Genomic DNA, 12,589 nt, shown 5'->3' on the forward strand with positions numbered 1-12,589 from the left:
ACATAAACTTTATTTTCTGCTCCTTTGACTGGTTGGCAACCTTAATGAAAACTGTTTCAGTCGCCTTCGAATAAGAAGAACAGAGAAGCAAACTATTTATACTGTTGTTTTTTGTTTGTTTGTTCTTTTTGCATAGTAAATAGTTTTGTGAAAAAAAATCTGCATATTTATTCTTACACATTAAAAGTTAAAATAGTAAAAATATGACAATGGAAATCAACAACTACAATGAACTTTATATTAAAAAAATGTAAAATTTGAAAAGCTTAAAATAAATTTATATTTTCAATTTTATGTAAAATGTCTAATTGCACATCAGTGTTTTTTCACTAGCAAAAACATGTTCTAAGCATTTTTTTTGCTGGCACATTTCCAAATGAACTTTTAAAGCTCAGGTTCAAGAGTGTAAGAAACCCACAAACGTCACGTGGTGCTACTGCAGGAAGGTTCTCATGCTAAAACTAAAACAGAACAAAACAGGACCAGGGTGAATTAGAATCCCCATTTTTAATATATTCTAAGATTATTTCGAGACAAACCATTTAGAAAAAAAAAGAACAAAAAAAGGAAATCGGGACACATTTATCACATGTTAAACGATGAAGCATCTGCAGCAAACCGAAGGAAACTGCATAACAGTGAAGGTAAAATTAAGGAGTTCTATTCATTTAGATGGACTAAACATACATCAGTCTGCTGTCCTGGCAGGAACTGGTTAAGTACAAGTTCGTCATAAAAGCCGTAGCCTGAGAATTTAGCAATAACCTTCCTTCCTCCGTGTTTGAGCCAAATGGAGAGATGGGCTTTAAACCGGGACAGTCCTGCTAAAGCTTTGATGAATAGGATGAGGTTTCCTGTTAGACTCATTGTCTGCAAAAATGCTCTTTACTATTAGTGTAGATTTCAGGATGTAGAACTTTATGGCTATGCTGCTTCAGACTGCTTTGATTTTTATGGGAAAATAACCCTAAGGTAATAGTAACAACACAACTTGTGATTCTTGTTTCTGTTATTTAAACCTTTGTATCAAGTTGACAGATCATCTAACCCTTTCACCCGTGTTTTTCCTCTAGACTTGCATGTCCCTGGCCAAAAGCTGGAACACGTGTTTTAAATGTGATCCAGACCATCGTAACATGTGATGGGAAGTAAGAAGCCAGCACCACACCCGTCTCCCAGACATCCTATCCACTAACCCTCACCGACCGACACATTAAGTTTAGTATTTAATTTGCAAGAAATGCACCACCATCAACAGCAAAAACATCTATGGCATCTGTAATCTGTAGTTTTCGATAATATTAGAAGATGGGAAAATATGATCGTTATCATACTTGTCCAATCGAGACGGTCTTCAAAGTTGTACATTTTCAAATGTACAATGCTGGAGAACCTTGCGTCCTAAAAATGATGAGTTTAATACAATGTAAACTACTTCTTAACTTTTATTACTCATATGCATTAGGTAACTTCTGCTTTAAAGGGAAGATGGAATACAATTTGAGTGAACATGTAGCGAGTCAATTAAATAAAGGAGAGCAAACAAAGTGCTTATTATTCATGGAAAATGAGTCTTTTGCCAAACCTTGTATTAAAATATAACAAGTGTCACCAGGGAAACGTCAGTGGAGATGAATTAATCAATAGGAACTATGTCCCAGTAGCAGCGACTAAACACTCTCCGTCAGTAAGGCATGCTTTAATCAGCACCATGTTGCAGGGGTTATAAATCCACAAGGATGAATTTATGCCACAAATTCTCAAAACAAAATTTAAAATCCTCTTTTTTTAAATAAACTAAGTCTCTGAAGGCTCCTTACAGATCAATATGTATGTAATATATGTGCTAATCTCCATTTCTAAAGTGCTGATTAAGAATATAGGCATCTGTTGTGTTGTTCTTTTTTAGCAAAATAAGAGACTTTCCTTCCACCATGACGAAGCAGGTTGGTACAAACGTCTCAACACAGCACTCGCAGTTTGTGTTAATGACGGCATCTAGCAGCCAAGATAATTATGACGACAATGGAAGTGAAAAGTTTAGGGTTGAAGGCCACAACGATGGAAAAGGAAAGAGGTGGAGGAGGATGGTCAGAAAATCCCACCGACAAAAAGAACACCACAGCTCACAGTTAATCAAGAAATTATAACAGCTCAAATCTACCTTACATGTATTTTTGCACCCACTTAAAAACACCAAATAAAGTATTGCATATAGTGTTTCTGTAACTACAAACAGCATAAGAAAGATACCCGTGTAAAGCATTATGACTAGGTATAAGTATATTTAAAACTCTAAACCAGGATCTTTTTTTTTTGTGTTGTACATCAGGTTTATACCAAAATATCACAAAATTATTGAGAACATCCATCCACTCCCATAGTGCCAGACAGAAACAATCTGTGTAAAAAGCTTCACTGCTTAAGAAGAATCTCTGATTTTGGACCTCCAGCTTTTGGCTCTTTCAAAGCCATTTGTGCCATTCTGGAAATCCATCCTGGCCTGGTGGATCTCCTCCTGACTGGTCATTACAAACGGACCTGAAGGCCAAACAACTTAAATTAATACATAGGTGCTGAAAGCGGTAGAAAATAATTCCTGTTAATAAAAAAGGTATTTTTTTGTTTACTGAACAGCAACGTAAAAGTAGAGAACGTACCGTGTTGTACCACAGGCTCGTTGATCGGTTCTCCAGCAATCAGCACAAAATGAGAAACTTCAGAGCCCTGGAGATAAAAACAATCCATCATTTTCTTGGAAAAAAGGTTAGAAGAAGATTTCAAGTCATAAAAAAAGTAACACAAACTTAGCAACTGGTATTTTAAAAATGTTAATTAAAAATTTTATTTAAAAAAGAAGTGATTTATGATAAGCAATAAATTAAAACACTAAAAATAGCTAAATTTACACACAGGCACTTCAGAGTGGTTATGAACAATGGCGAAAATCATTATTCTTTATATTTTGAGGGACTTTGTGCTGCTTAAGGCTCAGAAATGTAATCCAGTGCTCCTAACCTTTTGAAGTGAGAATGAAAAGCACAACAAAAAAAATAACGAGTTGTAGGAGGACTTTGAGAAGAAGGTTATAGCGGCTTATGAGTCTGGTAAGAGACCTTTAGGGATCTCAAAATAACTTGAAACTGTCTGCTCCATTTTAAGAAAGACATTCTGTAAGTGGCAGACATTTAATACCAAAAACATAACAAAACGCCACCAATCCCCTGTCTGGCTATCCAAGCAAGTGCACCCTGAACAGAGCAAAAGATGGAAAAGGAGTTCTTCAAAAACCTTAAAATGTCACCAACCAACCCACAGCAGGCTCTTCCTACTGTTGATGCATTATCATGCAATCGGATAAAGACCACCCAAGTTTAACTTCCAAGTGTGACGAGATTTTTGCAAAGAGGAAACTAAGAAGAACATCAAGTCCAGATCGAAGTTTCCCAGAAAGAACGCAGGCACAGACTAGAACTTCTGGAATAATATTCTTTGGAAAGACGAGTTTAAAACTCAAGTATTTTTGACATGTGTTGTGTAAACCAAATGCGGCGCTCCGTGAAAAGAACCTCACAGCAAATTAAAATCACAGCGGTTGAAATGTCAAGGCTCCGGAGATGCTTTCCTGCAGTAGCAACACCTTCTAAGGAAGAACAGGGATGTTCCTTACTGGCTGGACTATTAATGAGTCTGTGAGACCAAAACCTCAACAACAATATTGTTAAACACTTTGCCAATTGTTTATGACAGTTTTAATGGCACCTTAAACAACAACAAAAAAACAGTTGTGGCTGATATTTTTTTCTGATAAATGTTTCATTTTTGACAATAAAGTCCATCTGACAAAGTATTATATGGACAAGTTCTCAACATTTGAAGTTTTATACCTTGTTCTCAAACCTGACACAATCACCGTCTCCAAACACCACAGTGTGATGAGCCTCCACCGGCTGCTGGTCCTGATCTGGGCCTTTAAAAAACAAAATGCATATTAAAATAAACAAAAATAACAGGCATTTAACTTTTAATCATCACATTATTCATATCGAGTGTGAACCTCTGTGAGGTCAAACATTTATTGCATAAACTCTCTTTCTACTTCATTTAGTCCACTTTGGTACGATCAGGTTGCGCAGCCTTTGTCATGAGAGCTGCTCTACTTCCTCCTTGCACAGATTCAACAAGATGTGAAAATATTCTTTAGAGTTTTTGATCCAAGGTAACAAGATAACATTGCATAGTTTCTGCAACTTTTGTCATCCGCACATCCATAATGTAAGCCTCCCATTCCACCACAACACAGATATAATCTGGCAACTATGCAAGGCATAAGACTACGGTGAGACTCTTATGTTTCGTGACATGGTCAATAGTCATGTAAAGATGGACACACTGTGGTCCTAAAGAGGGGACACTGGCAGCACCAAGTAGCCTGATATGATGATGATGATGCAAGGCAGGACAGACTGAATAATGGCAGCACACAGGGAGTATCTTCTCTTATGTTCATGCAACTAATCACTAGATATTTGAATATGATGCACCTGGAAAAGTAGTCTGTGAGTTTACAGTTTATTTTTTACTAATTATGTCACTGTACGTTCTTCTCCAGCAAGTTAACTAAACATGACTCCTTGCCCATTTTAGAAATTATTATTTTCACTCGAACAACTGGAATGTAAACTAAATACAGAAAACTGAGTCATGTTATTTTATATTTTATGATACTTTTCTAACGTGTGTGAACTATGAGCATAATTACAAAGTAGTATAAGTAAGTAACAAAAACATTATACACAACACTTTCACTCAAGCTGCTCTTCAATTTGTGTTACTTGTTTGTTGAAAACCATTTATGAACCTTTTTATGGATAGTACATAAAGACAGTAACACAATTAGACTGAATACTGTGAGAAACAAACAACTGCAGCTCTCCTGGATGTATCCATCAGAGTCAGCTGGTTCTGATTTAAGTCAGACTTCACACAAAGTCAGAGACTTGACATTCAAATAGCTGCTTTAGTCTCAGCATCCCTCCTCATCCTCTGGTGTCATTAAAACATCTGGTCGTGATTACAGTCAGTGAAGTGATTCTTCAGGATAACAAAGGACAGTAATCAAATATAACAAGATTTTATAGCAGAATATTAAAATCAGTTCAAAAAGAACAACAAAGCCTGTGAAAATAAGTCCAGTGTCTGGAAGAGTCTGTTCTCATGCAAAGGGAGTTCCCTGAACCTTCAATGGCTTCCCAGTGAGAAACATCAGGAATTTCTCCACCGGGTCAAGCAGTTACAACCATATAACAGTTATATGGTTGTTTTTAGTTTTAAAGAAAAACTAAAAACACCATCAGTAAGTAAGAGCAAGAAGTGGCCAAGCTTTAAAATTGAACGCATTGAACGTTGTGGTTGGATCTAAAAGGCAAGTTGTTGTTAGTCTCAAAGCACTCACTTATTTGCTAAGTAGATTTTTCAGTAGTAATTCAGGTAGTCTATATTACCCACCAAAGCATGTTGGTCCAATTCAATTAACCAGATATATTCCTAATTGTTAAAATCATTTAAACTGTAAAGTTTAGTCAGAAATACTTCCAGCAAAAATAAAACAAAATAAAAAAAGTTGAAAAAAATCCCTCACCGACATGAGTAGTTCCAGAGAGAGTATAAATGAAGGTGGTCCATCCTGTTAAACAAAATAAATGTTATTAGTTTACAATGGAAACTGCAGTTTAATTTATCTAAATTGTATATTGAGCCAAACTCAAAGGTAACAACATTATCTTGGTCTAGTTCCACGGAAATTAGAATAGAACAGGTCTGTATTGTCCTGCAATGGAGAAATTCAGGTGTAATTGCAATTTCACACAAAAAGATTAAGAATGAGAAGAATAGAATTAATAATAATAAAATACTGTACAAAACGATAACAGAAAATACTCTGCAGTTAGTAGAAATAGAAATATTGGACTCGCAATTCAAGGTATATATGACTACAGTCTGATTACTTTTCCAAAAATGTACATAATGTGCATCATGTGTACTGATTATGAAAAACACTAATTATTTACAGTATTTAACTGTAAAAAAAAAAAACTACAAAAGATGTTTAGTGTGCGATGAATATTTTTACAAACTTACTAAAAGGGGCTCTGGGTTTCTACTGTCGAAATCTAATATATTCAAGATTAAATCGAATGTATTTTCCCATCACGAGCATCAGTGCAGCTTATATAAACTAGGTCATGTCACAGCATGGATACTTCCAAACCTGTACACTTATAATTTTGCTGAATCTTGTTTTTAGATGTTTGTAAATAGGTCCGTTTTGATTCTTTTGTTATTTCCATTACAGATCCATCTCTGGGTTGTACGACAATACAAGTATTCTCTTACCAGATGGGACCGGCTGCACATGCACGGCCCCGGTCTGCAGTTTGAAGTCCAAATACAAGGTTGGTGTTCTTGTGTAGACCTTGGACTGTATACAAGAAAAAAATCATATGGTAAAAATGCACAGATATGTATTTTATTTCATACCATGGGCCGTTATGACAAGTTTACATTATAATGGCCCATAGTACCATTATATTATGGGCAAGATATCATCACATATCTAGTTTGAGTTTGTTTTTCAAAGGAATCAAGTTTTAATCTGTGATCAACACCAAATGAACATAATATTTTTATTCCCCAAGAGCTCCATCTGAGCTTTATGTCGTTATGAGCACAATGAATGCAAATAAAAATAGTATAGGGAAAAAATAAATTCAAATTAGCCTCTTCCATCAGTGTTAAATCTGTGTTCGGTATTTTATAGGTATTTTGCACCAACTTGGGATGTGTGCTAGTCACACATCCCAAAAGTGCATTTGTCAAATCGCATGGAATAAACAAGTTGAGCTGGATTCTAGATTTAGTCAAGAATATAAAAAGCCATTTCTTTGTCCAAGAGCTCTGTCCTACACCTTCTGATTAAAAGTCTGAAATTATTTTGAGGCAACATGTTTTTATCATTTTAGGGAAGTAGAGAATTTATACGGTTCTTAATTGAAACCAATGTTAATTCTTGGTTTGTGAAACACAGGAACTTGCTGTGTCTTTTATGCTCCTGTTTATTATATGCACATGTAAAGGAACCTGTACTTTCCAATCCACTGATCCTCTTTATTTACCAAAGTTGTTATGGTATTTTTTCTTTATGACTTTATAGCTTAATCTGTGGACCAGCAGTTATGTGAAAATGTGATCATGTTGTCTACAAATCAAGTAATTTGCCACATGGAAACACAATTTTAGCCACAGTTTGTCATCAGTTCACACTTTCCTAATCAGACGCCAACTCAGAATCCACCGCTGTTCACACATGTAGGAAAACAACTAGGAGACGCCACAGAACTGCAAGTCATCTTTCACATGCCAAAAGAATCTGTTCCTCATTTATAGCTTCATTTTTCCAAATAATTCTTCCAAGCACTGCGGTAAAATATTGTGGTAAACACACTGTCCTGTTCCCTGACACACAAAAAGGCATGTACGTTTAGATATTTGCTTATTAGATTAAAAAATAAATCACTTCACTTAAAACATTCTGCTCCTGCGTTAGGTTCGATGGTTGAAATATGAAGATTCTCTCACAAATGAAGACACACCTTTGCTCCCAAAGCTTCTCCGGATATCACGGCGACTGTGACCCCACCCTGGCTGCGTTTGGGGATCTCCGAGCTTTTAAGCTCCTGGTATGCTGGTTCAATCATCTTTTCTTGTTTTCGGAGGTTCACCCACAGCTGCAGTCCCACCACTGGCTCCTCTGACACAGGCATCTCGGCATGGACCACCCCCCGTCCTGCTGTCATCCACTGGCAGACAATGACACAATACCTCTCATAATCTCAATCACAAAAAGCAGACATGTAACTGTAATGTTGCATATGTTCCAAAAATGTTGAATATATTCAAAATATTAAGCTTATTTTGAAACTGTGCTTGTGTTACTTGAACTAAATACGACATTAATGAACTTTAAAAAGTAAACATTGAAAATGTTTTTCCTGACATCTGCTTAAGCAACATCTTTAGTGAAGCCACTAATTGTAGAACCAGCAATCTGCTAAATTCAATCTGAACTGAAACAAATACTCACTCAAGCTGAGTTTCTGCAACTGTAACACTTGTAGTACTACAGTTTCATACCAATACTCTAAAAAAAATTGCAAGAACTTCAACATAAAGGTAAATTCATCATCTTAACTTACAAACCTTTTAACTTATGACCAAGGCAGCCAAAAGGTGTAGACAAACACGTTGCTTACAAAGACCTGAAGTTTTTCAATAATTTATTCCAGACTCGTTAATGATTTTATGAGCTTTCAGGAACTTTCCTTACAGGCAGTTCCAGTAATATGCAGAATTTAGTCCTACAATTATGTAATTCACTAGTTGCCTCATGTTGGATTCAGAAATGAATCCACCATGAGTAAACATAGGCTTTTTGTTTAAAAAAAAAAAAAGATGGTCTGAAAAAACTTAACAAACAGGTAAAAACCAAGTGAAATATTTAGTATTCACCAGCTCCTCCTTTCTTTTAAATCAGCTAATTAAGACCTTTTAATATTGATATAATTTCTGTAAATATTCATTAAAAATAACCTGAAATGCAGTTATATGAGAACCAACCATCCAGCTTGACTTCATAAAGTACAAATAAAAGTGAAAATTACAGGTGCAATGAAACATTTATCTAAAACCAGAGAAAGCTGTATGGCTACATACGTTTGTTGTTTTTTTAGGAAAACAACATTTTCTTTGAAATTTTTCTGTTATAAATGCTTTTTGTTTTAAGAAAATCTTTTACTTCTGGATCATATTCGTCGTTTTGTTTCTGTCTTTAACAAAACTATCCGAACTAAAATGCTTTGGGACACATGCAGCTTTCATGGGGAGCTCTGGTCCAATGACGTGTGTGATTAAGTAAGTAAATCCAGCTGGACTTGAGTGAAACTCTGTTGTGTTTGTTGTACTGCTTTAAAAATCTTCTTCAATAAACAGTCCTGAATCCATGATATCTAATTAGAGGGACTTTGCATGATTGTAAAGCATATGTGTTAAAATCAAGGGTATTACTATGTTACACCAGTTTTTCTAACTACATTTTCTGTGTATGTAGCTTCATTCACAGTGATAATAGTAAAAAAAAAACAGTACCATCTGAAACAACAAAAATCATCATTTAAGGTGGCAAATTTACTGATTGAGATAAACAGCTTTAAACAAAACTTTTCAGAAATTTCAAAAGTGCTGGCAGAAAAATTCACAATCGTTTCTTCTTTGCCCAAAATAATCTGCAAATTTATAGTTGCAAAAGAATAACAAGTCAATTTGTTTTTGCCTAATTATTTTTCAGTACTTGTAAATCTCCAGGCATCAGACGTCCAGAATGACCGCAAAAGTCCTCATGGGCTGTGATTCCCCCCAAAACATATGTGACCTAAGACACAAAAACACACACAGACAAAAGCCACAAATTAAAGCTCTGCTTAACTGCAAAAATGATTACATTAAATCATATCACACAAATTAGATTCGTTTTTTTATTTGTATTTTTGCTCTCTACTTTGAAGTTGCAAAACTATGTCTCTAAAGTCAGATTTTTGCTTTTACATTCATATAAAATCTGTATTAAGTGAATTATGTTTCCTTTTTTGTTCATTAACGCTCTTAACTCTAACTTAATAATCATTAGGAAATAAAAGGCTCCTCAACTCAAGGAATGTGTAATTGTAAAGTAAAAAAAAAACAAACTGTGCTTTGCCAATTCTATTCTCAATGTTCATGCATTCATTTCAGCGCAGCAGGAAGAGAAACGCAGAGTTTAAGGTTAAACATCTGTGTAAGAGAGGGAAGCTCGAGCCGCAGCAGTGAATTGTGGTTGATGCATCACCACAGCTGTGTGATTTCAAAAGCTGTGTGAGGGTCAGCTGTGGCCATTGCGATTCATGCACACAGTGAGATGGAGGTCGCATATGCAAAATCAAGGCATGTGTTTAATCAGTTTCTTTGTTTTTAATATATTTAGTTCCATAATTTCAGAAAATTTTATTTATTAGAAATAATTCATTATGAATGATCATAAAATTATAAACAGCAGTGAAGTGACAGAACATTCATTAAATCAGATTTTCTGATTATGCAGAACAACTCTTGTATTTAAAAAAATAAGGCTTTTTTTTTCAAGCTGTCATACTAAAATATTTAACTCAATAATATGCCGACTTCAGTTAAGATTATCCCTAATTCAAAACGCCAAAACATATTCAATTCCACTGTCTTAATGTATGATTTTTGAAAATGCGTAAACTCAGAGTTACAATCACTGGACAGAATAATGTTGCTTCTTGTCGCCATCTAGTGTTTGAATATAAGATTTGCTGTTTTCATGCAACTGGGCTGGGCTGTTCTGCTCCTTTTGACCTCTTAAGAGGAAAATGACTCAGCATTTCAGTTACTTATATAAACAAGAAAAAAGGTAGCACACGTATTTATTCACTGTCATGAAAAACAAGTGAATATGTGATAAAGTATAAGCTACCAAAAAGGAAATTACTCATTCAATGTTTTAAAATAAGTAAGAAAGTTTTTGAAATACTCTTGCTTCTTGCCGCAACCTGGTGTTTAAATATGAGATTTGCTGTTTGCTTGTCTCGGGGCTTGGCTGTTCAACTCAGGACAGCCAAGCCCAGCTTGACCCTTTTGAAAATAAAACGAGTCAGTGTTTCGGTTAAACGGCGGCACACATATCTATTCACTGTCATGAAAAACAGACATATTTGTGACAAAGTGCAAACTGCTAAAAATTAAATTACTATTTTTTTTTCTACTGTTGCTTCTTGTTTCCAACTAATGTTTAAATAAGAGATTTGCTGTTTTCTTGCAACTGGGCTTGGCTGTTCTGCTCAATTTGACCCTTTTTAAAAGAAAATGACTCAGCGTTTTGGTTACTTATGAAATTAAGCAAAAGGGCAGGACACATATCTCTACACTGTTGTGGAAAACAGTGTGAACTACAAAATGTTTTTTGTCTAAATACATGGAAGGAAACACATGAGAAAATGGCTGCACCTAAGTTGTGAAAGTAAGATAGACTAATACTTTTATAAAAGACTGGAGATATCCATTGCTAATGTAAAGACTTCAGTTTGGTTTTTGAAAGATATTTGACTGTAAGACGAACAGGAAGTAGTAAATGCTAAAACTCCATAAAAGAAAATTAAAAAAAAAAAATTTCAAGAGTCCCAGTTTTCAAACGAGGGCAGCCTGAACTCTTTGTTCCATCTTCTTACCGTCTCAAATCCTCTGTGAGGATGGTCTGGAAAACCTGCCGGCTTGGACACCTTAAATTCATCCAGCATCAGGAAAGGATCCAAGTTGCTCAGCTTCAAGTAAAATACATAGGGAATATGCATAAGTGTTACTCTTGAATTGTACAACCGATCCAATTTTCCCCGAACTCACTTCCTTCCTGCCAATGCTCCTCCGGACCCGGGCGCCGGCTCCCTCTGCTTGCTCCACGCTGAGAATGGCCTTCAGCAGCTTCCTCACAATCATCTTCTTTGTGCAGAATTTCGCGAGACACTGCAAAACATACAGTAGTACACTTATGACAACCATTTACATCTGTCCTTGTAACTTTAATCCATGGTTCTCAAGCTGCAACACTAGTACCACACGATGCACTTGGGCTTCTCCTGAATTGAATTGAGAAGGAATTTTGAATCAACTAATTAAAACAATACAAAAATACATCGATGGTGGAAAAACTTACACAAAGAAAAGTCCAGTGCTAAAACAATTCTTAACACTTTTATATGGTAATACTTTTTACTGATGACAGTTGCATGGCACCTTTGTTTTCCACAGTTATAGACATACATATTGTATTGACAGGCTACTGATTATTACAACCCTCATGAGGTAAGTGTGACGTATGATCAGACGTTTTCAGATAATAAACTGATTCAAAGTAATATATGATGATTAATTCAACCCAGCACTGGCCTAAAGGTATGAAGTCATTGATAAATAGTGGATGAACCAGCGTCACAGCTGCTGATGAGCAGCTTCAGTTTCTGAAACACTAAACACGCTTATAATAATGTCACAACAGAGACGCAGAAGTTGTCACGTCGTCTCTCCTGGACGTGCACCCTTTTCTCGGCGTCACTTCCCCATTTGCGCCCAAGTTACGCTGCGTAACCACGGAGGTTTCCTGAAACTGCGGCCGCAGACACACCTGCTGCCACAAACAGCTCGTTAAGATTCACCAGACGCTTCAGCTGTGCTCAATGAAGCAACAATGTAGAGTCGAAACGGTTCCGGTTTTCCGTGGTTCGAAATGTCCAGCAACAAAACTGAAACGTCTGTTTTAACTGCGAATCCGCTCACCTGCCTGAAAACCTGTCCGCTTTCCCCGCTTCTTATGCTCAAAACCCAAATAATTCCTGTAAATTTAACCTCCCAGGATTAGAAGGCGGAAGTGAGGAAATGGGGGCGGAGCTTAAGACACGACGGTCAAGATAAAAGAAGAAAAATA

The 12,589-nt window shown here is 36.0% G+C and overlaps 1 protein-coding gene across 2 annotated transcripts; it reads right to left on the reverse strand.

Annotated features, from left to right (window-relative positions):
- Positions 1-488: 488 nt before the first annotated feature.
- Positions 489-12,537, reverse strand: pir (pirin). Of its 2 annotated transcripts, none has more exons than XM_055045233.1 (10): positions 12,442-12,537; positions 11,512-11,631; positions 11,340-11,432; positions 9,407-9,487; positions 7,653-7,859; positions 6,397-6,481; positions 5,642-5,686; positions 3,888-3,970; positions 2,661-2,727; positions 489-2,541 (listed from the first exon to the last, which is right to left on the reverse strand). In XM_055045233.1, exons 2-10 carry the CDS (start codon positions 11,602-11,604, stop codon positions 2,423-2,425), a joined length of 873 nt encoding a protein of 290 aa, XP_054901208.1. In that variant the 5' UTR covers positions 11,605-11,631; positions 12,442-12,537; the 3' UTR covers positions 489-2,422. The 2 variants fall into 2 exon arrangements, with proteins under 2 accessions (XP_054901208.1, XP_054901209.1); XM_055045234.1 differs by lacking the exon at positions 12,442-12,537 and adding an exon at positions 12,290-12,429.
- Positions 12,538-12,589: the final 52 nt, after the last annotated feature.

Source organism: Poeciliopsis prolifica, unplaced genomic scaffold, assembly GCF_027474105.1.
Source record: "Poeciliopsis prolifica strain line A6 unplaced genomic scaffold, Auburn_PproV2 SCAFFOLD021, whole genome shotgun sequence".
NCBI classification, from domain to species: Eukaryota; Metazoa; Chordata; class Actinopteri; order Cyprinodontiformes; family Poeciliidae; genus Poeciliopsis; species Poeciliopsis prolifica.